This window comes from Symphodus melops (assembly GCF_947650265.1).
Source record: "Symphodus melops genome assembly, chromosome: 10".
Taxonomy (NCBI): domain Eukaryota; kingdom Metazoa; phylum Chordata; class Actinopteri; order Labriformes; family Labridae; genus Symphodus; species Symphodus melops.
Genome location: NC_136700.1, coordinates 25,269,855 through 25,297,731, shown reverse-complemented (window position 1 = coordinate 25,297,731; position 27,877 = coordinate 25,269,855). Strand labels below are relative to the sequence as shown.

Below are 27,877 nucleotides of genomic sequence, written 5' to 3'. Positions count from 1 at the left end.
TGTTGGGATGTAAGCACAACCCCCACCTGTGGACGTTGGGCCCTCATACCACCCTCATGGAGTCTGTTTCTGACCGTTTGAGCAGACATGTGTGACCTGCTGGAGGTCATTTTGGGCTCTGGCAGTGCTCCTCCTGTTCCTCCTTGCTCAAAGGCAGAGGTAGCGGTCCTGTTGCTGCGTTGTTGCCCTCCTACGACCTCCTCCATGTCTCCTGATGTACTGGCCTGTCTCCTGGTAGCGTCTCCATGCTCTGGACACTACGCTGACAGACACAGCAAACCTTCCTGCCACAGCTCACATTGATGTGCCATCCTGGATGAGCTACCTGAGCCACATGTGTCGGTTGTAGACTCCGTCTCATGCTACCACGAGAGTGAAAGCACCGCTAGCATTCAAAAGTGACCAAAACATCAGACAGAAAGCATCAGAACTGAGAAGTGGTCTGGGGTGACCACCTGCAGAACCTCTCCCTTATTGGGGGTGTCTTGCTAATTGCTGATAATTTCCACCTGTTGTCTGTTCCATTTGCACAACAGCGTGTGAAATTGATTGTCAATCAGTGTGGCTTCCTAAGTGGACAGCTTGATTTCACAGAAGTGTGGTTGACTCGGATTTACATTGTGCTGTTTAAGCGTTCCCTTTATGTTTTGCTGCTGCTACAAAACCTGTCTCTCAGAGTATCGACTATCGATGGTGCAAACCGTCCCAGACGCCGTCAGCGGCCCATGAAGGAAGAAAAAAAAAGTGCCGTGACTGGAATAGTTTGGGGCGGGTCAGTAAGGTAGGCTAACGCTGAGTGTTTGGTATGGGAGGAGAAAATGATTTGTCCAATCACCTTGATAGCTGTCAATCATGATGAGGCACGATGAGTTGTTTCTTCTTTCAGCGGAAAAAGTGGACGAAAGTTGAACTCAGAAAAGTTGTGAAGTTGGCAAGCCTGAATAAAAAAGCCTCGGTGGACTCGGCTGTGCCTACGAGACGACCTGCGGACCGGAGCAGAATGACTTCGCTGAGCGCATAGCCCGTGAGATGAGCTTGGATTGAGTGAGTATATCACTTCTCAATTATTATTATTAAGTGGAATTTGTGTATTTTTGTTAGTGTCGGCTACATTTGAATGTTTGATAGTTTGAGATCATCAGGCTGTGGTTGTTTGGTCGGTGCAGGCTGTTAGATAAGTGTTGCTGCTGTCTGTGGTGCTGAAATGCTGGTTTACAGGATGAGTGTGACCAGTCACCTGTAACATTACAGGCTGCATGCTGACAATCACAGTTCTCTCGAGCAGCCGTGTCCAAGCGCTCGTGTTTGCGTGCAGTTGTGTTTAGGCAAGGGGGCAAAAAGAGATTTGCACCGGGGCCTCTCACCATGATTTTACCCCACTGCAAAAAAACAATACAAACCTGGCGGGATTCAGTAAGCTTCATCAGAGTGAATATAAATGAGTCTGTGTCAGTAGATTTGAATAGACGTTTCATGTTTAAAAAGAACTTGCACTTCCACCTGAGATGCTTCTATCGAGTTTGAATGCCATTACTGTCTACGATTACACGCTTGATTCAATCACCTGCTTCCTGCACTGCAATCGAAAGGTGCGAGATGAAAGCAGCTATACTCAGAAGCTGGATGGATGTTTACTCCATGTGACTGCCTGTCAGAGGGTTGGCTTTAGAGATAAATGAAATTACATCCACACACAGACTACATGATGGAATAAAGAGCAATGAACGCTGTTACGTCCCCACTCTTACTCCTCAATCTCCTTTTTTTCTCCTCTATCTTTGTTTGTTTGTATAAGTTTGTGAGGCCTCAGGGGCCCTCAGGTCTGGGGTCTGCCTTGCCGGGTGACAAACAGCACCTCTGGTTGTCTATAAATATCCGAGTTCATTTGATTTGTCCGGAGTCATTCGCCACACGAACGCACCACGAGATATAACTTCAGTTACACTTCAAAACTAACAAACATCAAATGTGAGTGAAAACGTGCGTCATAAGATGTGAAGTGGATGCGAAACAGAAAGAGCCTTGTATAGAAGAGCATTAATACAGGAAGTAGAAAAATAGATCTTTTTTTTATTTGCAGTTACTTGAGATTATAATCTTTGCGATCGTAGTTTAAAAAAGATTTAACGTGCACTTTGTTCTGCGGTCACACAGATGTTGAAAACGAGACGATCTCGGATAAAAGACGAGACGCATCAATCATTGTTAAATACACATCGCTGAAAGCTGCCTGCGATCTATCAGTCACCACACAGACCACATAGTGATTCAGATTTCCAGTTTTAATCATCACTTCTGTTTTTATTTAAGCAGATATTTCCCATTAGCATTGTACATGTCTGGGACCTACAGAGATCTCCCAAAACTACCCAACCATCATCCCACCTCCATGCAGAGTTTCATCATTCATCGTGTGAGTTCTTTAATGTCCAGTCTGTCAGATTGCGGGGGGGGGGGGGGGGGGGGAAGGGGAGGGAGGGGGGGCAGCAGGGAGAGAATAGCGGAGAGGAGGTTTTTCCAAGAGTGAAGGGTCAGAGTCGTCACCAGGCACTGTTCATCTTACGCTCCCACAAAAAGAGTTCTGGGTGGATCCAGTAGAGCTGGATGGACTCAGTCAAGCCTCGTACAGGGTCCTGTGCAACTCCCATTACTCTTCATCATCTGTGAGGTATCTGACGCCTCAATCTCCTGCAGGGCGGGTAAGAGGTAGGGGGCTTTTAAGGCTGGAAGCTGGTGTAGAGAGTTTCTGTGGTCTGCGGTTTCATCCACTTTGAAGCATGAATGACGTTTTTTGGCAAACACTGCCCTCTGCTGGGTCGGAGGACGGAGGAAGAGGAGGAGGAGGAGGAGGAAAGGAAGAAAGCTGGGTGTTTAGAACAAAGATGGAGTATTTAAAAAAATACATCTCTGCAGGTGTAGTAGGGTGACAGACTGATAACGGGGAGAACGCAGTCCTCAAGAATAAAAGCAAAATGTAACAGCAAACATTCTCTGACACACACCCCAATAAAACTGTCAAACAAAAAACAAAACAAAAACGGCAAACGAGAAAGTCAATCAAACCATACAAAGTGACATCAGGCCTTTCCAAAGTGACATCAAGTTTCTCTTTTTCATCCCATTCAATCTCACTGTTCTTCATCATTTCAATCCATCTCCCATAATTCTGTGCAAACCAGACAGTACATGTTGGCTCCTCTTTATGGCTGGTCCGCAAGGTTAGGGTCCACTCTGAAAAAATGGAGAAAAAAAAGAAACAAAAAAGAAAAGAGAACAGGTCCCAGGGGCCAGTGTTTCTGGCTAGAACTATGAGACGGCGTCCATCATAAATGAATGGTATTCCTATTTCCGGGTCGACTGTGTCACGTGACACAGGCGATGGATTCAGCAGCATTATCAGGGGACTGATGGGCATAGCACAATGTTACAGCACATTCAGAGAAATGGAGACGCATGACGCGGGACAGGTACAAATGTTATTCTGGTACAATGGAAAAAAAATAATCAAGTTTGCTTTATACAATCACATTTCTATAGCAGTGCTGAAAACATTCTGCCACTGACGACGTTTACATCTGTTGGGATTCAGTACAGCTCATTCCTCGAAGCACCATTGTACAGCTAACGTGGAAGTTTGTGAAACAGCACAAAACACAGGACGTGTAGGGGGAACAGTAAGCAGGCTCTCAGGCATTACATTTCTATGCGTCACTTTATGAATGCTAATCTCAATCATACACACTGCAAGTATTCACGTGAATTATCAAACAGCCATGTACTGAGTGAGGCAGAAAGAGGGCTGACTTGACAGAGCAGCAGGAGGGGACCCGAACCCTGGTATGCAAACTTTTTAAAAAAAAGGTGCCACTCTGGAGCACAGTGGGAGGACAGAGGGATTCTGGAGGGCTTGAAAAAAAACAAACAAAAAGGCAAGGAGAGTGACGCACCTCTCTTCCTTCTTTACCTCTAACCTTCCTCCAACGAGGGAAGGAATGAGAAGGGAGTGCTGGAACAAAGACAGGCAAAAAAAAAGAAAAAAAAAGCGGTCCTGGAGTGCTGATCCCTCCCTCAACTCCCTGCTCATCGTTTGAACAGAGGCGAGAGGGAGAGAGAGAGGAGACGAGAGTGGTGTGAGGTGTACTCTGTTCTCTCTACCTCGCCTCCTCCCTCCTGTCCTCTCTCTTGCTGCGAATGGGCTGAGAGCCGTCAGCAGGCTGCTGGACCCAGTTGTTATCGTGGAGACCGACACGGCAGCCAGGTGTGTCCTTGTCTGTGCGCCGGCAACACATCCAGTAGGAACGTCCGTAAGGCAGGTCGTGGTGGTAAGGTTTGGGGTGCCAACGGCACAGGGAAACATCCCCGCGCTCGTATTGCCGCTTGCACTGCTTGCAGGGGTCATCCCGATAAAGAGGGTCTTGGTTCCAGCGTGAATCTACAGCCCGCACCCCGTAAGTCTCGATCAACACCTTGAAGTAGTGGCAGGTGCACTTGAGGGCAGCCAGCGAGCGCGTGGGCAGGTAGCTGAAGATGTTGACCATGATGTGGTCGGGCAGCAGCAGCATGTACTGACGCGGTTCGAGGAGGCGCTGAATCTGAAACCGGATTTCAAGGAAATCGTGAGACACGTGGCGGTAGAGGCGACACAGGGAAGGGTCTGAACAGTCCTCTCCGACACTAGGAGAATCCGGTCTAGTTGCCCGCTCCCCCGAGCCCACTGCCACGCCCGCCCCGGGGCCGTTGTTATTGGCACAGTCCAAGGAACACATCCCTGACCCATTTCCAGCAACAGTTCCTTTAACGTCCTCCTCTTGGCCCCGAGAGGGCTGGAGGAAGAAGAGCTGACCAGGCGGGGGATCGTCCGATGTGGGGTCAGAGGAATTACCGACGCCCCCACTTCCCCCGCTCGGCATAGCAAAGCACACGGTCTCTTCCTGCACATTCTCTGTACTGTCCTTACCATAGAACACACATTGGTCAACAGCACCCGTCACCACCACCTCCACGTGGAAGCCAGTCACGCGCTCCCTCCCCACACCCACAGCTTTCTTCTCCCCAGAGGAAAGCTCCTGGGTTGGATCTGGACTGCCACAGGCTGGCCTGTCGGGATGGTGGAGGTCTCCATCTGGTTTGGGGGCAGCAGTTGTGGCAGCAAGCAGCAGACTACTGGGGTCTCTAGATGAGGGACTGACAAGCTGGTAGAGGTCACAGGTGATTTTCTCTTTGGCCCTGGCCGCTGCCTGGTTCCCCCCACCGCCACAGCTCATAAACATACAGCGGGACCTGCCAGCTGGCTCCAACTGAGAGCGCGGATCCAGATTTGACACTCGGAAAGCTATCCTAACCTCACCATGACTGTGACTGGGGGGCGGAGGAGGGGTTACCGCGGTGGACTCCCCTCCTCTTCTACGCTCGCTGTCTCTTTCTTGATTCGAAGAGTCTGTTCCCGGACCAGCCCCCAGACTGGACAGGTTCTGGGACTCAAAGTGTGCGATGGCCTGGGCTACCCTGCATGACTCCTGCTGCTGCTGCTCCTCCAGCTCCTGGTCTGTCTGGATGGGAGACGATGACTCCTGGACCTCGTTGGAGGGCTGGCCACTTGAACTGTCCGACACAAAAACTACAGGGGTGGGGTCTGACACTGTTCCTCGCAGTAGGGTGTGCTGGTTGGGGGTGAGGGCCTGACTGTGAGTTGAAGTGGGGGCCTGCTGGTTGTGTTGGTTCCCATGAACAGCCACAATTCCCTGGAGGGCCATAGCAGTCCTCTGTTCAACCAAGGCCACCATCTCTGCCACTGACAGCAGGTCCGTCTCATTAACCCCTCCTAAAAGCTGCTCGTCGGGGCTGGAAGGGGCAGGGGAAGAGTCATGACTGAGGTGTGGGTCCGAAGCTTGGGAGCGAGTTGGAGGGTCGTAGGATGAGCATCGTCTCCGTCTTTTGGCTTTACTGCAGTCAGTGGCCCAGTTACCTTTAACCTGTTGGGGACAGTACATCATATTAAGATTACAAATAAGCAGGTTGCACAGAAATGTTTTTGCACCTTTGGCCTGAGTTTTTTTTACCTTCATGGCGCTGGGTCTGGGCTGGCCAGCTCCACTGAACTGGTGTGCAACAAAGAAGGCTATCTTCTCCTTGGTGTTTCCGGGCTTTATGACATACCAGGTGTCTAACAGCACGCGGCCATCTTCCATCTGGGAGCCAGAAGAGGGTGGAGAAGGAGGGGCTGAGGAGGGAGCAGGGCCCTGGCTCTGTGTTAGGGAGCTGGGGACCAGGTCCGGTTCAGGCGGGGTGTTCTCCAAGCCCACGTCTTCCACTTCTCCATTCTCTTCCTGAACCCCGACTATCATCCCCCCATCTTCACCTCCATCCACCGTCCTTCTGGCACCCGAGGAGGGCTCAGCCTTGCAAAGGGGGGGGGACCCTGTCCCACCACTGCCTCCACCACTGCCCCCCGAGCCTGGACTCCTGGCTTTGTTCTGGGAGTAGGTGCCAAAGGGGCGTGGGCACCACAGGCGGATGTGGGAGAACGTGTCTCGGTCCATCAGGATGAGGACCACAGGGGCATATCGGCATCTATGCTGGCCAGCGAACACCCAGAGCCAGAGCTCTCATTGTTGGCTCCCTGTCCCAGTGCCAGTGACGGGCACTGTCTGTAGACAAGTCCTCCAGCAACACCGTGCATGCAACCTGCATCGACAATAAAAAGAAGAAAAAGACGTCAGTACAGATGAGATTTAAGGACGAGGGAAGGAGATAAAACAACATTGATTTAACCCAGCAACTGATAACTGAGCTTGAGTCTCTCGAGCAGCATTGATCGTCAGGGCCAGGATCATAGAGACAATCAATGACCAATCCAGGCTTTATTGAACAGATGCCGAGCGGTACAGTTCAAAGAGGGTGTTAGCATTGTACACCCGGAGCCGGCTGCTAGACTGGAGAGAAAAGAACAATCATCATACTTCTCATCAGCTTATCTCAACTTGCCTGCCTCCTACTTTGACCAAACCCAATTAGCAATTACATTTGCTACTGTGTGCCTGGATCGTCTTCCAGCTTTGGAGCCTGTAAATTAAATTAAAGGGATTCTATGTCAGGTTTGGTGTCTGCGGCCTGCAGATGAAAGGGGTGAGAGATGAAATACAAAAGCTACAAATGCACTTTTCTCTCTCTCTCTCTCTGCTCCTCTCCTGCATCTCAGTGCTTCAAAGAGGACTTGCTTAATAGAAGGCAACACAGGGAGGAGCACGCAGGCATATGCTGGACCTATTTTTAGCGAACAGCAGGAGGGGGTGGGGTAGTACTGAAACTGCTGTAGCTGTCCTCACCCCTTTCTCCCAGTCAAAAAGCCTACGCTAAAGGCTGAGGGGGGCAGGCTTAACTCCATGCAGCGTGCCTCGCGTCTGCAGCGATGCCAGCCGTAGGGTCTGCCAGGAACGTGCCGGCATGCTTAGGCAGAGAAACAAGTGGCCATGAATCAACATGATGAGCTCGCGGCTGATTTGAGGGACAGCTTGGAACCCAAAAATCAAACCTCGTGGTCAGTCCCAAGCAGAGTCCCTTCAAGGTTTAAAATATTTGTATGAAGTTGGATTGACAACACTTCCGTAAGGTTCAACTTTAGGTGACTCATCCCATTTATGTGAAAGTGTGAAACATCGGATATGTGGCTGCAGGAGCTCAAACCCTCGACTTTCCCGTTCGGAGATGACCGACTCGACCGACTGAGCCACGGCCGCCCACAATCAAAGTTTTGATTTTAATGAATGCATCACCATCTTGCTTTTGATTTGACTTCTTTTCAAAGTGTTCACAACGTTAAAGTGTGAAGAGTGTTCAGGCTTCATTAAATTAAATTGAGTGTGATCAATATTAAAATAACCACGATTATTTTGGAACAAATCGAGCAGCCCTGTATGTTTAAAAACGGACGAACACAATTCATAAAATTGTACATCACTGGCCACAAGAAATGTACTTTAGCTTAAAAGAACTAAAACCCACCCCCACCATTCTTTCTGTGCAGCGAAGCTCTGAACCTCTACTCTTAAACGTACAGATATAAACTCTTCTTCTTAGGATGTGGCAGCAACTTTAACAGTAAAAACAAAAACATTTAAGCTGCATTTGATGTATTTAGCGTTTATACACAAAATCCCTTCCCCCCTCAAAAACTTAGACCAGCCCCGGCACAACAAAGTCTCTCTGCAGGCCTCAACTTGAAGGAGCCTCAGTAACTCACACAGTTTAATGTTTAACCATTTTAAAAAGTACTCACACTAATAGTTACATCCCGAACACTTCCAGCTTGGAATAATGGTAATATAATGTCAAACAGGGCGCGTCTCAGTGGACAAAACGAACCAGCATTCACATAGCTTTCCCATGAAGTCACACCCACCTGTCAGGCAAGAAAGGCTTCTTACTGCTGCACGCTACGGAGGAGGTATCAGGTGTGTGTCTCAACTAGTTTTATTTTCTATTCTCTAAACGACAGACAGCAGGGTGGTTCAACTGGGTGCGCTAACCGGCGAGGTGACAAGCCTGCATCACGCTGCAGAGAGTCGTCGTGCTTCTGCAGAATTTAATCAGAGACATAAAACCCGGAGGAGGAAGAGGAGGAGGAGGAAGAGGAGGAGATAGGGGAGCGCTGCTGTCGGACGCTCCGCTGTCAGACTAGGAAACAAAAGAAGAAACTTCACCTCATTCAGACGTTAAATATTGTGCTCACTTCATCAAAATCTTTCTGCCTTCAGCTCACATTAATGCTCCAGAACTCGGACACAGTGATTCTGTAAACTAGCCAAAGTTAGCTAATTAGCGCTCACTGAGGCTTAGATGATGAATTTTAAAAATCGCCCTTCACTTCCCCAAACTGATCGATCCATATGAAATATACACTAAAGCCGCCTGTACGTTTGTAGGCGTACGTCCTGCAGCAGAGGAAGAGAAAAGGACTTTCCAAAGAACAACAGTGAACGTCACCAAATTCAACTTCATGTCAGGACTTTTCGGGTTTTAGCCCGGTGTGCCGTCGAGTTTTGAATGCAGCCGTCAGGTGTATAACCACGTGGCGTTTTACAGGGTTGACAGAATATTTCAACCGTCATCTGACACCTTCTGTCTGACATGATGCAAGGAGTGAAATGCCACAGAAGAGGTCATCTAGGAGGCCCCTAACACAGCTAGCAGGTCTCCAACAATCGTGCACGTGTCACAGATGCCAATCATGACAAAGATCTTAATTCCTGCCAGCAGGTTTGTAGAGTTTAATAATGAATGAAAATTAATTTAGCTAATTAATTGTTTGGTTTGTTTTCACCAAACTCCTCATCAGTATTCAGGCATCATGCTTTGAGTATATGGATATCAATGTTCAAAGACAATCTAAAAAAAAACGTGAAGCCATGTTGGCTTTTTGCATCCTCCTTTAGACGGTTGTTGACTTCCTGCTTACCTAAATTCATTATTTGTTTACTCACTGTGTACACACACACACACACACACACACACACACACACACACACACACACACACACACACACACACACACACACACACACACACACACACACACACACACACACACACACACACACACACACACACACACACACACACACACACACACACACACACACACACACACACACACACACACACACACACACACTCACTCACTAACAGCAGCAAAAAGAGAGAAAGCTCTGCACTCTGTTCAGCATCCCAACGAGGGACGTTTAGATCCAAAAGTGTTGCCTGAGGAAGATCTTTGATCGAACGTTGCCCCGTTTAAAATAAAGTAGCTGAACAGCATGCAGACCTCCACGAGCAATACAGCATCCTTTTCAGGTGTTGTAGCTACAAATATTTCAAGTATAAGTAAAAAGGAATCAGGAACGTATCACTTAAAAGGAAATGCTCTTCATGATGAACTCGGAGCTCTTCCTATCACACAAAAAGTTGACACGTTTCTCGCCGATTGGTTTTCTTTAATTCATAAAGACAAGCTATTGTTCTTCTTCTCCGGCTGACACACTGAACGGGAGGAGCTTCATACATTTGGACAAACGTTAAGGCTCATAGGAGGAGGTGCTAAAAGCACACACACACACACCACCCACACGGTGTTTGGAACAACTCAAATGCTTTCTCCATAATCACACAGCAACAACACAGCTAAGAGCAGGCAGATTATACCGTTGAGAAAAAAAGCTGGTAAACCCTTTTTACTGCGCTCTCTCTCTCTCTGTGAACCCGAATGACTTTCTCTCTTCAACCACTTTTACTCTCTGCTTTCTTCCCAGCGACTCGTCTTTTCACCTCCCTCTCAGCGCATCATAGAGTCCTTCTCTCTCGTAACAGACGCGATGGTCTTAAAACGACGGGGGCCAGAGAGACAGTCCACCCACCGTCACACACTGGGCGCCGGCCACTTTCACAAACCACAGATCCGAATTATGAGCCCTCACTGACTGGAGAGAATTTAGGATAGTCGGGATGCTTTGCATAGTGCTTGATCTACACTGGAATTAAAAATAAACAAAATAAAAACCGCTCTGCTCCTCTGTTATCTGGCAAACAAGATAATTGTGCAGCCAACATTTTGCGAGGAGTGGGAAATCCAGTCAGGTTATTCCTGTTCTGCAGGATAAACCTCATTCTGTCACCTCCTTTACATTTCATTCAGAAGAATACACACCTTAATATCTCTTCTTTCAAATGATTCAAATGTGTAAACTCCATGTCACACCTGAGGTATAACAGAAAATTCTTCTCTTTAGTTTTTAGGAATGTGCTGAATGTCGACTAACAACACAAACAAAGTGATCTAAACGAGCTGCGTTCGATACTACAGGTATGACTTTGGAAGAATGTTTTTCTTACTGACCATTTGTCCTCTTATCCGCTCTTCATTATGGCTGAAAGATATTGGAACAAAACTGACATTGTGATATTTTTTTCAATATTGCGTTTTTTTTTGTGTTACTGACATTACAAAGGTGGGGAATTGTGGCGTTACAGCAGCAGGACAATCAAACACACAATGTTAGAAACAAAAAACAATGTAACATGGAATACAAATTAGAAAAACGAAAATTAATAAATAAGTAATAAAAAAAAAAGTAACGTTAGACGACGTGTACGACGGGAGCTGCTGCAGCAGGCGGCCACTTCGGAGAGCGCCGGAAGCAGAACGACAATGAAAGGTCGGGACTTTCATAAGTGAATGTAACTTCAGTGCAAACTAAAGCCATTATTAAACCATTGATATGAAGACATATCAGTTTCCTCCCCCCCCCCCCCCCCCAAATACCACCATCTCACATGCACACACGGTCGGAGAGTCACTCTACACTTTCAGTACTTCATGGGGAGCACTGGGATCGGTGCACGACCTTAGACTGTCTGCACATGACCGCTACGCTCTCGTGCAAGTAATTAAGTTGCTGCATTATGTTTTCTGTTCTCGCCCGCTCTGAAGTTGATACTGCGATTGTGAACTACACATAGCACTGATGCAAAGACAAATACTCTCATCATAGTGTTGCATTACTCCCAGATGGTTATTTAAAGATAGAGCTGAAACTACATTCACTTGCTTCTCTTCGTTTGAAACAGCCCCTGCAATTGAAGGCTTGGGTTTGGTTTTAAGCTTTCTGCATCAACCTAATCCTTCAAATCCTTTCCAAGCACAGTGGCAGCAACACTGCAGCAACACAGTAGTGCCAGGGTTTGCAACATTAGGTATTAAGTTGTCTGACAAACACACAACCGGAGGAGACATTTCTGAATCTATTATCACGTAAATATCTCCACTTGTGCGATACTTCAAAAAAATCAAGCCAGCAGGAAAGACACGTTCAACCTTGGTGACACTAGCAGCAGTGTGAAGTGATGGTCCTACTAAAGCCTTTACAAAAAACGCAAACAGCCATGTGCATTATATTAGCAACTGTGTGCATCATTACTACACTAGAAAAATTCACTTTTCTATTATTGCAGAAAAAAACAAATCCAAAAATGCCTTTCACATTGTTCTTTCTTGCCGTTTTCACGTATGCAATCCTAATCATGTCTAGAGACTTTCTCAAGCACTGCTCTGAAATCCTGCTGATCTGGTCGTCAGAAAACATGATGCAGCAGTTTAATGACATGCACGGAGATCTCACCGGACACATTCAGGGAGTCCATAGTTGCGTACTGATCACATGGAGTAAGAGTCACCACGTCCTCTCTCTCTCTTTCTCTCGAGGTGAACTAACACCCTGCTCAGTTCTCACATCAGGAGTTTTTGAGGACTAAACAAGGCTGAGGAGACAAATGCTAGTGGATTGCTGTGATCGGAGAGGGGAAATCTCCACACTTTCACAAACTATTTGCGCACACAACAAATCTACAAGACAGAGATGTCCCAGCTCAAATACAAATATCACAGCTGCAAAATATCGACTGATTTTTCCCAACATATGAAAACTTATTTTCTGCTAGACTGAATGATTTCCCTACACAACCCAAAAGTAGTTTGAAATATTTAATTTAACTGGTCCACCACTTTACCAAAGTAAACACAAAATAATGCCAGTCCAAATCAACATCACTGAAACTGTCCCATCACAATTTTCACAGCATTTTTTAGCCAGATGGCCCGAAGCTGACGAATGATAAAACCCAAGCATGCCAAAACGTCTTAGCTCAATCTCCCTCGCTGCATGCGCGCCTGTGGAGACAATGCAACAGAAGCGCAGCCAGCAGGCCAGCTTTGCAGCAAACTGTCAACAGAACAATGGAGCCGAGTGCATCACTCCAGCAGTCTGCTCAGAAACATTATTACATTGAGAGCCGCCTTTCTGTCGGGACACCTAGGAGGAGAGGCTGTCTGACTGTGAGGGACTGTCTGTGTGTTTGTGGGAGTGTCTGCGGCAACATTTGGTCCTGCAATCACAAAGGCCACTGTCTCAACCTACTTCAACACCAGAAAGCTTTCATTTAAAAAATCCAACACGTCAGTTCAACGCACTGTAATGAACGGAGCAATAAAAGACGTCCCTCCCTTTTTCTATCATACAACACAACATTAGTAGTAGTTTCAAAAACTTACTTAAAGATCATTATTTAAAGATAAGTTTCATTAATTGGTAGTTTGGGTCACATAGGTCAGAGCAGTTTTATTTTCATCTGTGTGGGTGAGTGGTATGGAGCGTGTGGGTTGAATAGTCTTCATATAGACTTTTATTTTGATGTGTGTATCGTGCTTTCATTACACTGCTGCACTGTTGTTGGTTGTACTGTCATGTTGTGCAAATTTTGGAAATCGGGAAGAATAGAGCTGTTGTCATGCAAAAAGCTAACGGTGATGTAAATAAAAACAAACAGTCCTCTGGGTGCGTGGGCTATTTCATCAAAACTCATCACATTAAAACACTGACAACATGTTGATCAAGTCTGCTGCTGTTTCAGTCCGGACTTGTACACGTTAGCCTCTCCACCTGATAGCGAGGCTGTGTTGAACAAAAATTTAAATCCTCACCACATTATCGAAAGGTTCCTTATTTTGGAAAGACAGTTGTTATGTTGGCCTTAGTGTTTGTTAATTTCAGATGAAAATGCACTTCTCCTGGTTTTGTTGGAGGTGGGGATGTTAATCGTGATAAATCGATTCAAAGGTTCACATCGGTACTGAGCGTCAACAGCTTTAGAGTCAAGTCAACTTTATTTATATTGCACATTTATAACAGCTAAGACGGACCAAAGGGCTGTACATTAAGTTTAGTAAAATACACGTCATCCATAAGTCATAAAAACAAATTAAAAAAGTTACAACGCTAAACAACAGTAATAGATCGAGTGGACTCTGCTTAATTACATGTGTGCTCTGTAGAGAAGTGTTTTGTTTTTCACTTAAGAGACCTCGGTTTGTATTTACAACATGACAAGAAGCAGTCTTTTCAAATCGGACGTGTGGAAGCATTTTGACTTCAAGACAAAATGAAAAGAGAGAAGTAAACAGATGAGACAAACACTGTGTGAAGATAACACAAGAAGACAGAAACCAACATGATGCAGTGTTAACAGACCAAAGACCACAGAGACAAGCAGGTCAGCGGCTCCTACATGAATCTGTTTCACTCTTCATCTGTCTTCAGTCTCATTTAGTCAAATAAATCGTGAATCGTGTAGTGAATCGTTGTAATCTTTTAACCCTACTATACTTCATGAGATAATACCAACTTCTCTACCTAAAGAAAAAAAAATAGAGTCCCAAACATCCAGAAGATCAACAGATCTCTCTGATATTTAATCAACACTACACGACTTTAGACCAACTAGCAGCTTGTTAGCAAACGTCGTAGTAAAATGTTAACCGCATTCATGTCTAAGCAGCACCTTAGCCAGCTGATATTTAGCATTAATTATACCCTTAAAATCAACAATCATAGAAGGATAATAGCTTAATTCGGTTGCTGATATTATAAATTAGCCCCGTCGTTGGTTAACAAGTTTGCTAACTGGATAGCATAATAACATGACAGCGCTAACTAGCGAGCTAACAAGGTAAAAAAAAGGAAAGAAAGCGCTTAAACGTTTCATTACTCACCTTAGCAAGGTTAATCCCCACGGGGAAATCTTCTTGTCTTGTAAACTGTCGATGACAAGTGTATCCTTGTTGTGCTTTTTTTTGTTGTTTTGGTTGAATGCAGGTGACACGAGTTAACTATTCGTGTCCACGTAGCTAAGCTAGCTCAGCAGCTAGCTCGGCTAACGTCGACTTTCTTGTTATCTTGTGTGGTGATGATGGCCGCTGTCGAGGCTTTGTGTGCCTGTCAGCTGTCTGGACAAAGTCCGGCTGACTGTGAGCCTTGTTGTGACTCCGGACAGTCGCTCTCCCGATATCTATTTAGAAGTGGCACAAGCTTTTTACGGTATGTTCTCCTCGGGTATACCAAAATAATCAGTGTCAAAACGGCAGGAGGAGGAAGGCCATCTTGTTGACAAGCAGCTGCATAAGGCCAACAACCAATAGGAGAACAGAGTCGGTGGTGTGCCCATATATGGCAGCTGCTCAGCTCCCTCCCTCTACTGCCCCCCTCCCGCTGTCACTGTAGTGGACAACCCATAAAACCACTAAAGGTCACTGTGTCGACAAGACAAGGTATAATAAATAACATAATTAAATGTAGTTTCAATTCTACGGAAGCTGGTTAGGGCCAAGCAGCAGTGAGTGGAGAAGGATTTTATTCGTCTTTTTGCAAAGGAGAATATGTTCAGATTTCAAAAAATGGAATTTCAATTTCGTTCTCTGCATGGTGTAAATAAATCTTACTCCTATAACTATTTATTTCTCATTTCTGGCCTAAATCCTCTTTATTGGGAAGCATGTGACATACAATAACAAAGATAATTAAATAATACAAGTATTTCAAAGTTTTAATGAAAGGCATTATAATCTATATTCAAGGATAAAAGGGTTGGGAAACCACTTCTTTGATGTCTCATGATTGCTTTGACTTCTAAATAAACAGCTCAGATTTCTTAAATGTAAGTGCAAGAATATAAAATGGTTCATTTTCCTGAATGATCATCAACATAAAGTGTATTTTTAAACAAAATACAACAGTAAACTTAGTTTTCTTGTACGACATATCATGATAATAATACTTTTATTTGTAGAGCACTTTTCAAGACAGGAGTACAAAGTGTTAATGTTACAGACGCCACTGAAAAGAGACAATCAGACCAATAATTTGGACCTACGATTAAAACAGAATCAAGATAAAAGAGCCAGTGTCAAATGTAGGTTGATACGCCCCACCATGTGGCAGCCCTATGGGGCTAACAACAAACCACACACTGACCCTTTTAAAACCCTTCACACATTAACAAAGTCAAACCAATTTATTACTATTGAACAAACATAATGATATCAAAGATCAACTTAAAACTAATGGAATCAAACACACTGACACACACAATCCCTGGTTGCGAGGAGTCCCAGCTCCAAACGCCTCCCCTCTGCTGAAGCCAGCTCCGGCATTTAAGCATTAAGGCCAAGTGTGCCCTGTTGTTCAATGTTGTTCAGTGACTTCATGTTGACTTCTGTTCCCAAACAGTTCGGGGGAAACATACAGCCTTAACAAAGTTAAAACAAAACGAAACAGTGAAGACAAGATAAGCACACAGGAGCTCTGATAAAATAATCTGTCAGTCAAAAAGGTGGGTCTGTAAAAATGAGTCTTAAAGCAGAAACAGATCGATAAACATTATGGGTATAGGTGGTGGAGAAATGCAGCGTTTGTGCCACAGTTGTTTCGTGTAGTGAAAAGAAAAAACTTTCAGCACCTTCTTTGTCCAGTAGAGGGCCAGACAATTGATCCATCCATCTGCAAACATTATTTCTGTGAAGAAGACCTTAATGTCACCTTTTACTCAAAACTGATATGACTATTCTTTACCATTGGACTCTCATTTGGTGATGGTACAGTCCCTCTATGTATGCTGCATTCATTACACCTGTACATTCAAGCATTAGACCATATAGCATGAAAATTCAAATTATCCTTTCTTGTGATCAATCTTTTATTTATAAATACACAAAGAAATTACATTATACACTGTATTGTATCTGAATATTACTCTTATGATAAATCATTATCAATTTGCATAGGCTTTTATCACATTCACACCAATTAAGTTTACTGAACTGAATTAAAGTTTGGATTCTCCCTTTAAAATTTTTTTATTAATCCTAAAACCTATTTTCATAACTTTCACTCATGTTTTTTTTTCTCAATAAACTTTATTTTAAAGTAAACGTTTTTACTACGAAAAGTAGGGATTAGTTTGGTAAATTTACATTATGAAAGTAAAAAAATGTTGTTCGAAATATAAAAATACTTTAAGACTTTATTAAAATAATAATTAATATGCGTTACTTCCGCTTTCTCGTTCGGTAACTGTTGCGAACCGATGCACGTGCACGAAAGGATTCGCCACAACGTCACAACGCTAATTTTCATTTGACACCGTTCAATTCTAATCCCGCCTTTAGAGGACTGTGATTGGACAATCAGTCCCACTCGACACGCCCTCCATCTGGGTGCTCTGTAACTTCCATTGGTGTAGTCAGTTATATCCGCGTTCGCTTGTCATATTGGCCCCGCCCACTTATCGAAGGTCGGACTGTGGTTGGAGGCCGGTGATGTCTGTTAAATCTCAACTTCCGGGATTTGACTCGTTGCAAAACAACGCTGCTGGACAGTGGTGTGGTGTGTTGGAGGAGGACATTCACCGAGAACATCCTGGAAACACTTAACTGAAGAAAAAGTGAGTGTTTTTATTTACAGACCGTGTGCCGTCTTCAAGTGGATTATTTACCCCTCGTGCGAAGGTGTTTTCGATGTTTGCCCACTTTGTGATGTCGAGCTGTTGTCTGCAGATGATGGCCTTACACAATGTGTTTAACACCAACAATAAATTGGATTTTATTTAACTGAAGGTGGCTGAGAGTGTGTGTCACAGTTAGTGTAAATGTGGTGTTATTTATATTTAATGCACCGTTAGTATGAGACACACGTGATCACAGCATGACATACATGCAGCCTGACACAGCCAAGGTTAAACTGCCTGACATGATGAGTACGTTCAACATTTTCCCCTTTGTATTCTTGTATTATACTTCTCGTTAAGACATATCAGACCTGATGTATTATGCATGTTCAAATATGTGCTTACTCGGGTTCAACATGTTGGTGGGCGTGTCTTGTTAATCAATATTCCCTTAATTCTGACCCTCGTCATTTACACAATGCAGTCTGACCCTCTCCTCTCTCCATGTGCAGTGATGCTTTCAGAAGTGATGCAGGTGCTGCGTGGGGCTGGTAAAGTGGGCTCTGCCATGGTCAACACTCAGGGAGAACAGCTTCGGTTGATGGCCTGCAACTCCACCGTGGGAGCAGGGGTCAAAGCCGCGCAGGATGTGGTGGAAGGTCTGGTTGGCACTTTCATGGGCGGAAACGCGGTATGAACTCTCACCTGTGATGACCCCCCCCCCCCATTATCTGCATGTCAAATGATTCATGAAACGACATCAGTAACGATGTCAAGATGAATTAACGCTTGAAGTACAAAGTTACATTTACTTACGAGTGCATTTTTGGTTAAACTATGACACTAATTCTGCTGTATCTCCATAGCAACAGTCAGTGAAGGAGGACGTGTTTCCGGACGCTGAAGGTTGGGAGAACGTGGATCCTGATGAGGCCGCCAAATGGGCCATGGGCTCAGAGTTCCCGGCTGATGCTGGAGCTGCAGCAGAGATGCCAACAGGTACCACAGACTGAGTCTGGTACACATACTTTATTGTGAAATGAGAAAATAGGAAGAATGTTTCAAGACCCTGGAGAGGTCCTTTCCTCCGCACCGTCACCTGAAGCGACGCCCATTTGGGATAATGACATCAGCTGTCAGGCGGCTTTAACATCTGTTTGTGTTTGCACAGGTGTGCACTTATTAATTCTTGTAAAATACTCTTGATAACGGTGATCCGTCTCTGTGTGTCGCCTGGTAACAGTCTGTTTATTCTGTTCACGCTGTTCTGCTTGAACGACTGTTTTAAGACTCGGCTGATGTCGGGAGGTTTTCATTAAAGCCTGATCTGCTGCAGCGTCCAATCATAAAGTGATATCCAATCATCGCTTAAAAGGTTTCCTGTAAGTCTGCGTGTATCCTCGCTCAACGCTCCTTCAGTCGAGACTTGAGATGCAGTTATACTCTTCTGTTTTTTGTCTTATATTGTTTTTCTTCAGACACACACCCCAACGATAATACAGTATATGAAAATACTTAACAGTACTGGGTTGGGTCTCTTATGTTAATGCCCAGTCACACATGAATGTTCCTCTTCCATGTCAGGTCCTCCTCCCCCAGGCGCGGGTTCTTCAGCGACAGGATGGCCGGGACAGAGCGCTCGCTTCCTCCACACATCGCCTGGTCTCCACAGGTATTACCACCAGAGGCGGTCTGTGCACGACACGGTGATCACCAGACTCACCCCAGAGGACATCAAGAAAGCCCGAGAGGCGAAGCAGTCTCTGGTCAAACCGGTCAGACAGAAGGTGGGAGTCAACACTTAACGTTTTAGTCCACCCTGCCTTCAAGAGAACCTGTTTGCTGTTCAGCAGCGCTCCTGACCATCAGTGCTTCAGATGAATGAATGTGTTCATTATTTTACAACCACGATCCGTCTTCCCTCAGCTGAGCGACCGTGCCAGAGAGAGGAAGGTGCCCGCCACAAGAATCAGCAGGCTGGTGAATTTTGGGGGTAAGAACATTTCACTCATTCAGAATAAAAACCTATTTATCTATTTTTGTTTGTTTCATAAAAATATAAAGATTAAAAAAAAAAAAAAATTAGAAAGTGAAGGACAGATCGAGGGCCTCGGAAAGGTGGAATCAGCATGTGTTTCATGGCCCTAAATGTAAAATCAGCTGTCTGTCCATGTCGCTGCTGCAGGGCTGGCTGTAGGACTCGGGATCGGTGCCATCGCAGAAGTGGCAAAACAGTCGCTGGGAGGCAAACAGAAAGGTAAAGATGTCCTCTTCTTGATTCTCTTCTCTTGTCCTTCCATTCCATTTAAAAGCTGCAGCCAGTTTAAAGGGTCAGCACATTAAACATCTGCCCCTCTTGCTCATTGTGCAGATCTACAAGTTGGTTATCTTCTGTGTTTCAGAGTCTAACATTCAACAGAAATGCTCATCAGCCTAAATGTCGTTGAGATATTTGACCTGCTGTAAGACGAGCCGCGATTTGTTTTGTCACAGGGCGAGCTCAGACGTGTAAACCAGAACATACAGTCAGACTTTAGAATATGTTCAGTGAAGAGTGTTTAATGATGGAGCCCTGTTTGGACACGTTGTGCTTTTCTTGTGTGTGTGTTTTGTAGACGTGAATGCGCTGTTGGACTCCCCGCTCCTGTCAGAGGCCAACGCTGAGAGAATAGTCAACACGCTGTGTAAGGTCCGTGGAGCCGCGCTCAAGATAGGACAGATGCTCAGCATTCAAGGTAAACGCCGTCATGGACCTGCATGAGCCTTTTCCTTTCATATGTTTCCACTTTTCAACATGTGCTGTTTTCCATTACATTAGCTTTTTTGTTTTTATTAAATCCTGTTCAGTTGATTAAATGAGCTTTAAGTGTTTTTTTTTATCTGTGCCTAAAATGTTGCAGCTTTGAATCTTTAGATTTCACTTTCCACCAAGTGCTCTCGTTCACTTTACTTCTTTACACATTTATCCGTGTTTCCACCTGAGCGTTCGATCCGACCCTAAAAGGTGGAGTCAGACACACTGCAGGCTGTTGATTGGTTGAAATCCCTTCTGACACTTGCAACAGGACTGATAAAGGAACGACGCGTCACGTTCAACAATCAGAGTCATTTCAAGGTTGTTTTTGTTTTCTGCGACGAGCGTTGATGTTGACCTCCGCCCTGTGGACGACCTCGAAGGTGCAGCGCTCTCGCCCTGTGTTTACTTCTTCATCCTCTAACAGAGTCCTTTCCAGCTCACGCTCGGGTTCCATTGACTTTGGGAACAAAAGCAACATGAGGGGTGACCGTAGCAAACCTTCCCACAACCTTTTCTTTTTTTCTCCTCCAGACAACTCCTTCATCAACCCCCAGCTGCAGAGGATCTTCGAGAGGGTCCGGCAGAGCGCAGACTTCATGCCGACCTGGCAGATGAATGTAAGCACGACAAGAGGGACGAGCAACATGGACGCCTCCAGGAGTACCTTTGTTTTGTTAGCTGATAACAATATAGCGATAGTTTGACCCGGTCTCTTTTTAGGAGTCGCTCATTGATGCCTTAGAAAATGAAAATGTTCCCTTCTGTTCTGAATGTGTAGAAAGTTCTAGAGGAGGAACTGGGAGCGGGCTGGCGTGACAGACTTTCCTCCTTTGAAGACAAACCGTTCGCTGCGGCTTCCATCGGCCAGGTGCATCATGGGACTTTAAAAGACGGGCGAGAAATCGCCATGAAGATCCAGGTAATAAAAGCCGCTCTGCATCCATCTCTGCTGATACGCTCCGTCTCTCCCTGCCTGCACTGACTTCCTGTCTGCGATCCCCTCAGTACCCTGGAGTTGCAGAGAGCATCAGCAGCGACATAAATAACCTGATGTCGGTCCTGAAAATGAGCGTGGTCCTTCCAGAAGGTAACGACATCTTTCTGCTTCCAGACTTGTGTTCACACAAACCATAATGACCGAATGCAGCTGCTTCAGTCGGGGGAAGGCAGCTGTCACGTCGTGTTGTCGCAACTTAAAAGTCGATTGATGACTTCTTTGTGTTTAATAATAGAGCCGCTCACGTCACAGTCACAAAGATTCATTTCTTCAGATTCAAAACGTCCAATAATAGATTTTTCTAAACATACTTTCTTACATCTTAAAACTAAATTTGGCTTTTGGCCGTACGACCCTGAACACGCCCGATCTCGGGAAGCTAAGCAGGGTCGGGCCTGGTGAGTACTTGGATGGGAGATTTGTCTTTGGGGGTGGCAGGAGCTCAGTCTGTAGGGACCCGGGTTGGGAACCAGAGGGTTGCCGGTTCAAGACCCCGTGCGGACAAAAAAATGGAAATTTGTCTGAGCTTCGTTACTCTTGACGTTTCTCCGTTAGTGCAGGTCCATAGGATCCTGTTGGTGCATGAGTATGCCTGTGTGTGCAGCAGGGTAAAATAAAAAATGTACCCACTAGCCAGTTTGAGCACGTGCCTTGTCCTTTTTTAAATGCCTCATTGGATCCGTTATTTGAGACATGTTCAAGTGCCCTGACATGTCTTTGGGCCACAGGTGCTCCCTGGGGAAAAAAAGTTGGCGTCGATCCTCGTCCCTTTGAACGCCCATGTCCACATGAGCCTCCTCTCTGTCCCTCTCATTAAAGCATTTTCACATCTTCAGTTCAGACCAGAAGGTGGCGCTGTAGTTCCAGCTCGTCAGAAGAGGAGGTGATCTGCATCCTTCGTGGCCCTGTTCCTCGTTCCCCCGTTCAGCCAAATCTCCGACACTAATGCTCTAAACAAACCTGTCTCTGCTGTGTTTGGTGTCTCACTTTGCTCACATGACTGTGCTGTTTATTTTTCACCACAGGTCTGTTTGCCGACAGCAGCTTGGAGGTTCTTCAGAGGGAGCTCGCATGGGAGTGTGACTACAAGAGGGAAGCAGAGAGTGCCAAGAAGTTCAGGTAGGTGTCTGCTGTAGTCAGGAGGCTTCATGGTGAAGTAGGAGGCAGACTCTTGATGCTGCGTTTAGGGTCCCAACAGTGGACGTTAAATTTACCACCAGGAAAGAAAAAATATAGACAAAAATTCAGACGGAGAATCAGTAAATAAGCAGAGATGGAGCCGCAGAGATTTTTAATGTTGGAAAGGGGGGAGTGGGCGGTGACGTGCAGCAAAGGGCCGAGGTGGGATTTGAGGACGCGGGGTGCACCCTCTGACCACTGAGCTGAACTCTCTGATCCAACATCCACGTCTGTCCTCCAGGTCGCTGCTGCAGGGAGATGACTTTTTGCAAGTCCCCGAGGTGTTCGAAGAGCTGTCGGGACGCAGGGTGCTGGCGATGGAGCTGGTACAGGGAGTCCCACTGGACCAATGTGTTGACCTAGACCAAGAGACCAGGAACCAGGTGGGGTTAATTTTATTAATCGGGAGCACCTGGATCACATTAATGGATAGATTTTCTTAATATTCTTGCAATGGGAAGGATTCATTGGGAGGCGTTGTGGTTTTATGAAGGACAAAAATAATTCATAATACAGTATATTCATAGTTAGGGGTGTGGCTGATGTTACGACCGTCATCAGCGGCTTTTAAAAGTCCTCTTCAGAAACTGATGACAGGTGACATCACTGAGTCGACGTCCATGTTTGATGCAGCTTGTGATGCCAGCACGACATGCTAGAGCAGAGTGCAGGTTTAAACAACATGCTCTCTTCTGGCCTGCAGATCTGTTTCAGCATCCTCCAGCTGTGTCTCAGAGAGCTGTTCGAGTTCAGGTTCATGCAGACGGATCCCAACTGGTCTAACTTCTTCTACAACTCGGACACCAACAAGGTGAGAGGAGGCTGGCTGTGAATGAATCGTCACGTAACAACGTGTGTGTGCACAAACTTTCCATCCTGCAGATAAACATTTGTGTTTTGTCTTTAGGTTATTCTGTTGGACTTCGGTGCGTGCAGAAGCTACCCAGAGTCGTTCACCGATGACTACATACAGGTACGATGAGTCTGAACGTCACCAGCCACAACAGGATCTCGACATGATTTCTGTGAATAATTAAGCACCAGTAAAAACAGTGCAGTGCTCAAAATGGAGCTTTTTAACGGGATCATAATCATCACTTTCTCGTCTGCTGTGTGTTCAGGTGGTGCACGCCGCGTCCGTGGGCGATCGAGCCACTGTCCTCTCCAAATCCAAGGACCTGAAGTTTCTGACAGGCTTCGAGGCCAAGGTGAGGTATTTTCGTCTCTGCCGCTGTGCTCATTTATTTTTGATACCCTTTGTCCTCCTCCGTCTCTTTTGTCTTCTTCAAAGGAATGTCTCCTCAAACATCATCAGCTTGTTGTCAGTTTGTGTTGTGTGTCATCGTTTGCTCTCCGTTCTCTCCACCAGGCCTTCGCAGACGCCCACGTAGAGGCGGTGATGATCCTCGGGGAAGCCTTCATGTCCTCTGAGCCCTTCGACTTCGGCACCCAAAATACCACCCAGCGGATCCAGAGCCTGGTCCCTGTCATGCTGCGCCACCGTCTCACCCCGCCGCCAGAGGAGACGTATTCCCTCCACCGCAAGATGGCCGGCTCCTTCCTCATCTGCTCCAAACTCAAAGCTCGCATAGCGTGCAGGGACATGTTCCTGGATGTGTACAACGCCTACAACCAGAGGAAGCAGGTGGAGCAGGCGGCGCAGGCCGCTGCGTAGACCCTCGGGGACCAGGTCGCTGCTACGAGACTCCTCAGAGCGGACCGCTCAGAAAAGGGAGAAAAAACATGGAGGCCTTGATCTGCAAGTGGAGAGAAGGGATCATGGACCATGCTCAACACTACGCCTGTCTCCCCTCTGTGCTCCAAACACACACACACACACACACACACACACACACACACACACACACACACACACACACACACACACACACACACTCCCGAAATAATGTCTTTACCTACTCATAAACACAAGAACTCAACGACCACATGGCATTCGAGTCTTTTGTAACTACTGGTGACACGTGTGCCATACCAGAGACATGCTGCAGCTCAAACACTTCTATTATATAAATGAATCTGAAGAGAGAATTATTTCATTGATTATGAGTGTTGTTGGGTGTTTGATTAGGTTCCCATCGGTTCCACGTCCTGGAACCTTTGTGATCTGTTTGTCTGAAGACTCCATGTACTGTAAAGTTACTATTAACTTCTTGCTCATTAGCATGCATGTTTTTAGCATATTGTCTCCTCATTAGCTAGCTTAAAGGAGCAGTCCGTAATTCTGCACCCTAGCGTTTAAAATGGGTACTGCAGTCTAAATTTTAATCATTACAGAGTGCCGTCTCCCCCCCTCCTCTCACACAGGTCACCATGTGGTGGACACTGTAGCTTCAGTGTTTAGCCAGCTCTGCATGTAGTGGACACTGTAGCTTCAGTGTTTAGCCAGCTCTGCATGTGGTGGACACTGTAGCTTCAGTGTTTAGCCAGCTCTGCATGGGTCTGTAAAGCTTTCTGCGTTCTAACCTCTCTCCATGTTTCATCTCCAACATTGATCCTAGTTTGAGCAGCTTTCTGCTGCTGGAGCTTATTAGAAACATGCAGAGGCTTTTTAGCTCGGGTACAATCACTTCTATCTGAAGCAGTTCCACTGCCCGCTTCCATCGCTGCAACACCTGTTCACCTGATAACTGCTCTCATATCTGGCAAACCCAGGGGCGTCCAAAACGGCCTTCAAAGCCCCGCCTACCTTCTCTGGTCCAAACAAATCCAGAGCATTCAGGAGCAGAATCTAAAGTTAGAAGGAGGACATACTGGCTGCTGCATTGTTGTCAGAGAAGAAAGCACGAGAAGTCTGATCACAGAGGAAGAGAACATCATCCGCTCACTCTGTACAACATCTGCATCATGCTTTGTTATTCTGTAACACACAATAACTGAGTGAAGCATTTCATAACGGTGAACTAAGTCTTTTTTTTTTACTGTAAAATATTTGCAGGGTGCTTTAAGAGAGAAGTCTTAAGTCGCTCTTTGCAGTCATAGAATGTAGCTGATCATAAAATAATATGGAAGAAATGCGATCTTTGAAAGAGCCCATGAGCTATTAATATGAATGTAAATGAGCAGCTGGTTAATGTGGAGCGTGTGCATCTTGGACTCACCGCACGGTCCTCCACCTCCCAAACAGAGCGGCTGTTTTCGGCCTTAAGGACACGTTCAAGAGTCCCGCGTCGCCTGTCTGATGCTGCCGTGTGCTTCCTTCTCTCAGGATGGATCTGTGTCTTACTTCTGCGTTCTTCTGAATGGGTGAAGCTGCAGACACATCAGTGCTCGCTCTATAGTGGGATTGTTCAACAACAAAAAAAACTCCATAATGTGAAAATCGTGTTTTATTTTTGGACGTGTGGTGTGCTTTGCTTTTGTTTCCATGAAATAAAATACGTGTGATTAGTTCCTGTCTCTAATCCCCTTTTTACTGGCAGGTGTCAAAAAGAAGCTGCGAGCCAGTCAGGACTCCTTTCACTCTGTATTGATCCTTCCCTTTCAGTCTCAGACCTCTTAGGACGATGTCATTGACTGGATGCCATGTTTGACCTCGCCGTCCGCCCACACTGTTCTTGTATTGACCCTTTGAACATCACGTTGCAATGCTTTTAGCTCGCACATTGTACGAGCTGATCTAATGCTTGGCACCGATGTGTCTTTTCTCAGGAAACTATTTTGGTTTCAAGGCAGCGCCGTCTTGTTTTTGTCCACAATCAAGCCATCACAGCAGAGCTGAGTGCGGGCGGCTCACACCGCAGGAGGAGAGAGAGGCACTCTCTTAATGCATCTCCATTAGCACTTGATGTTTGTGTCTCTGAGCTCGCCGTGGTTTTATCGTGCATGTGCTGGTTGGCTCTGCTTCACTACATCAAAATCACAGTCTTACTTATCCCTCTCTGTTTTGGACTCGGCCTCACTTAATAAGAGCAGCACATGTGGAGGGAAGAAAGAGCACATTCTTCTCTTGAAGTTTCACGCAATGGAAAGTTTGCAGTGTTTTCTCTGCGTGTAAGAAGCAGCTGGATTCGGTTCTCCAGCTCGTCTTTGCCCCCAGGTTTTTCTTTTCATTTGGACGAACGCCGCACTGGGGAGGGACGATTCTTCCCCTGGTCCACTTTGTTTACAAAGTTCAATCTGCGTGGATGTTTCAGCAGAGACAATATAGAGTACAGTTTACATGGTTAAATTAAAATGACGTTATTTTAGAGAAATGGTCGAGCAGGGATCACAGTGAACACATGAAGGTTCAGTGGGCCGTCTCTCTGCCCGGCGTGCTGTCACTGTTTCTGAGCAGGACTGGCTTCATTTTAGAGAAGCTTCATCTTTTAGTTTTTATGACCATGAGGATTCAATTGTGACGTTTGCACTGGATATGGTTATCTTTTGTGTTTTTACCGTGAAACAGACTGTGGAGAAGCTCTTATATCTGTTGCACAATTCATCAACCAGGAAGCAGCGTCCATTTCAGAACAGCGTGCAGCCTTGTGGTTGTGATGCCCAGCCCATGTTGAGAAGCTTTAGTCCGACCTCTGACCTCCGCTGCCTCTCCTCCGTACAGTTCCTGTCTCTCTTCAGCTGTCCGGTCTAAGAACAAACAAACAAAATGAGTAGATGCATATTTATAAAGGCAGATTAGTATATTATAAGATTATCTTTAAACATCATTTCAACATGTTTTATAGCAAATGAAAATGCTGTTACGAGACAAGTGAAACATTTTTTTTTACCACAAACACGTTAAGTTCTTTACACATATACAGTAACTACTACATTTGCATTTAAAAAAATGTTATATGTAGAGAGAGATTTTAAGATTTTTCATTCGGGACGATGATTAGTGATTGATCCTAAAATGATCAACCTCTGCTGGTGCACACACAGATCAAACTGAGATTACAGCCATGAGGAGACGGACGCTTTATTTTTTTTAGCAGGTAATTCGTCTTCTGACAGAAGAAACTCTGCAGGAGAACAGCGTGCACGATGAAAGCACCTGAGAGGAAGTCTTAGTTTATGTTGATTTGACCTGTCATCTTTTGTCAACATGATTCATTCATTTAGCAAATGATTTCCACATGATGACTCCTCGATACTTGATTGAGAATCAGCGAAGGGATGTTTTACACTAGAGGATGAAGATTTTTTTTAGCTTGAACTAAATTAGTCTTGTTTTTACTTGATCTTTTATGCTTTATTAATCCTTGACAGTTCATTCTGGTTTACACTCCTTTATTGGGAGACACACACAGGCCTGAAACGCACACATGCACACATACAATTATAATAAATGTGTATCATTTAAAGTAATATAATTTAGTTAAAAATCTCTTCTCTGTGCTGGCTACTCTGTAAAACTTGGTAGTGAAGGTCTAATTGCATTGTCACAGTAGCCTAACTAAGTGGCCACATGGTGGCGCAGTGGAGCGACTGAAAACTATCCTTGCTTTTTTTTTTTTACCCCTTTTTTTTCTTTTCTGGAAAACATCAATGGGGAGAGTAGATTTGCATGTCCGGCCGTCTGTGCCAATGGGCGCACTGGGAAGGCTGGGTTAGCGGGTGGAGCCGGGGGAAGTGCA

The 27,877-nt window shown here is 45.5% G+C and overlaps 2 protein-coding genes across 2 annotated transcripts; one reads left to right on the top strand and one right to left on the bottom strand.

Annotated features, from left to right (window-relative positions):
• Positions 1–2,267: 2,267 nt before the first annotated feature.
• fbxo46 (F-box protein 46) lies at positions 2,268–15,032 on the bottom strand. Its single transcript, XM_079354003.1, has 3 exons — positions 14,597–15,032; positions 6,060–6,684; positions 2,268–5,972 (listed from the first exon to the last, which is right to left on the bottom strand). The coding sequence occupies exons 2-3, from the start codon at positions 6,537–6,539 to the stop codon at positions 4,152–4,154; spliced, it is 2,301 nt and encodes a 766-aa protein (XP_079210129.1). The 5' UTR covers positions 6,540–6,684; positions 14,597–15,032; the 3' UTR covers positions 2,268–4,151.
• A 2,143-nt stretch (positions 15,033–17,175) lies between these two features.
• coq8b (coenzyme Q8B) lies at positions 17,176–24,340 on the top strand. The gene is made up of 16 exons (XM_079353817.1): positions 17,176–17,322; positions 17,838–18,016; positions 18,192–18,324; positions 18,910–19,112; positions 19,252–19,318; positions 19,511–19,582; positions 19,941–20,060; positions 20,654–20,739; positions 20,901–21,041; positions 21,128–21,209; positions 22,145–22,238; positions 22,540–22,681; positions 23,002–23,109; positions 23,206–23,271; positions 23,420–23,506; positions 23,668–24,340. Coding segments are annotated over exons 1-16 (1,887 nt in total). The 5' UTR covers positions 17,176–17,321; the 3' UTR covers positions 23,974–24,340.
• Positions 24,341–27,877: the final 3,537 nt, after the last annotated feature.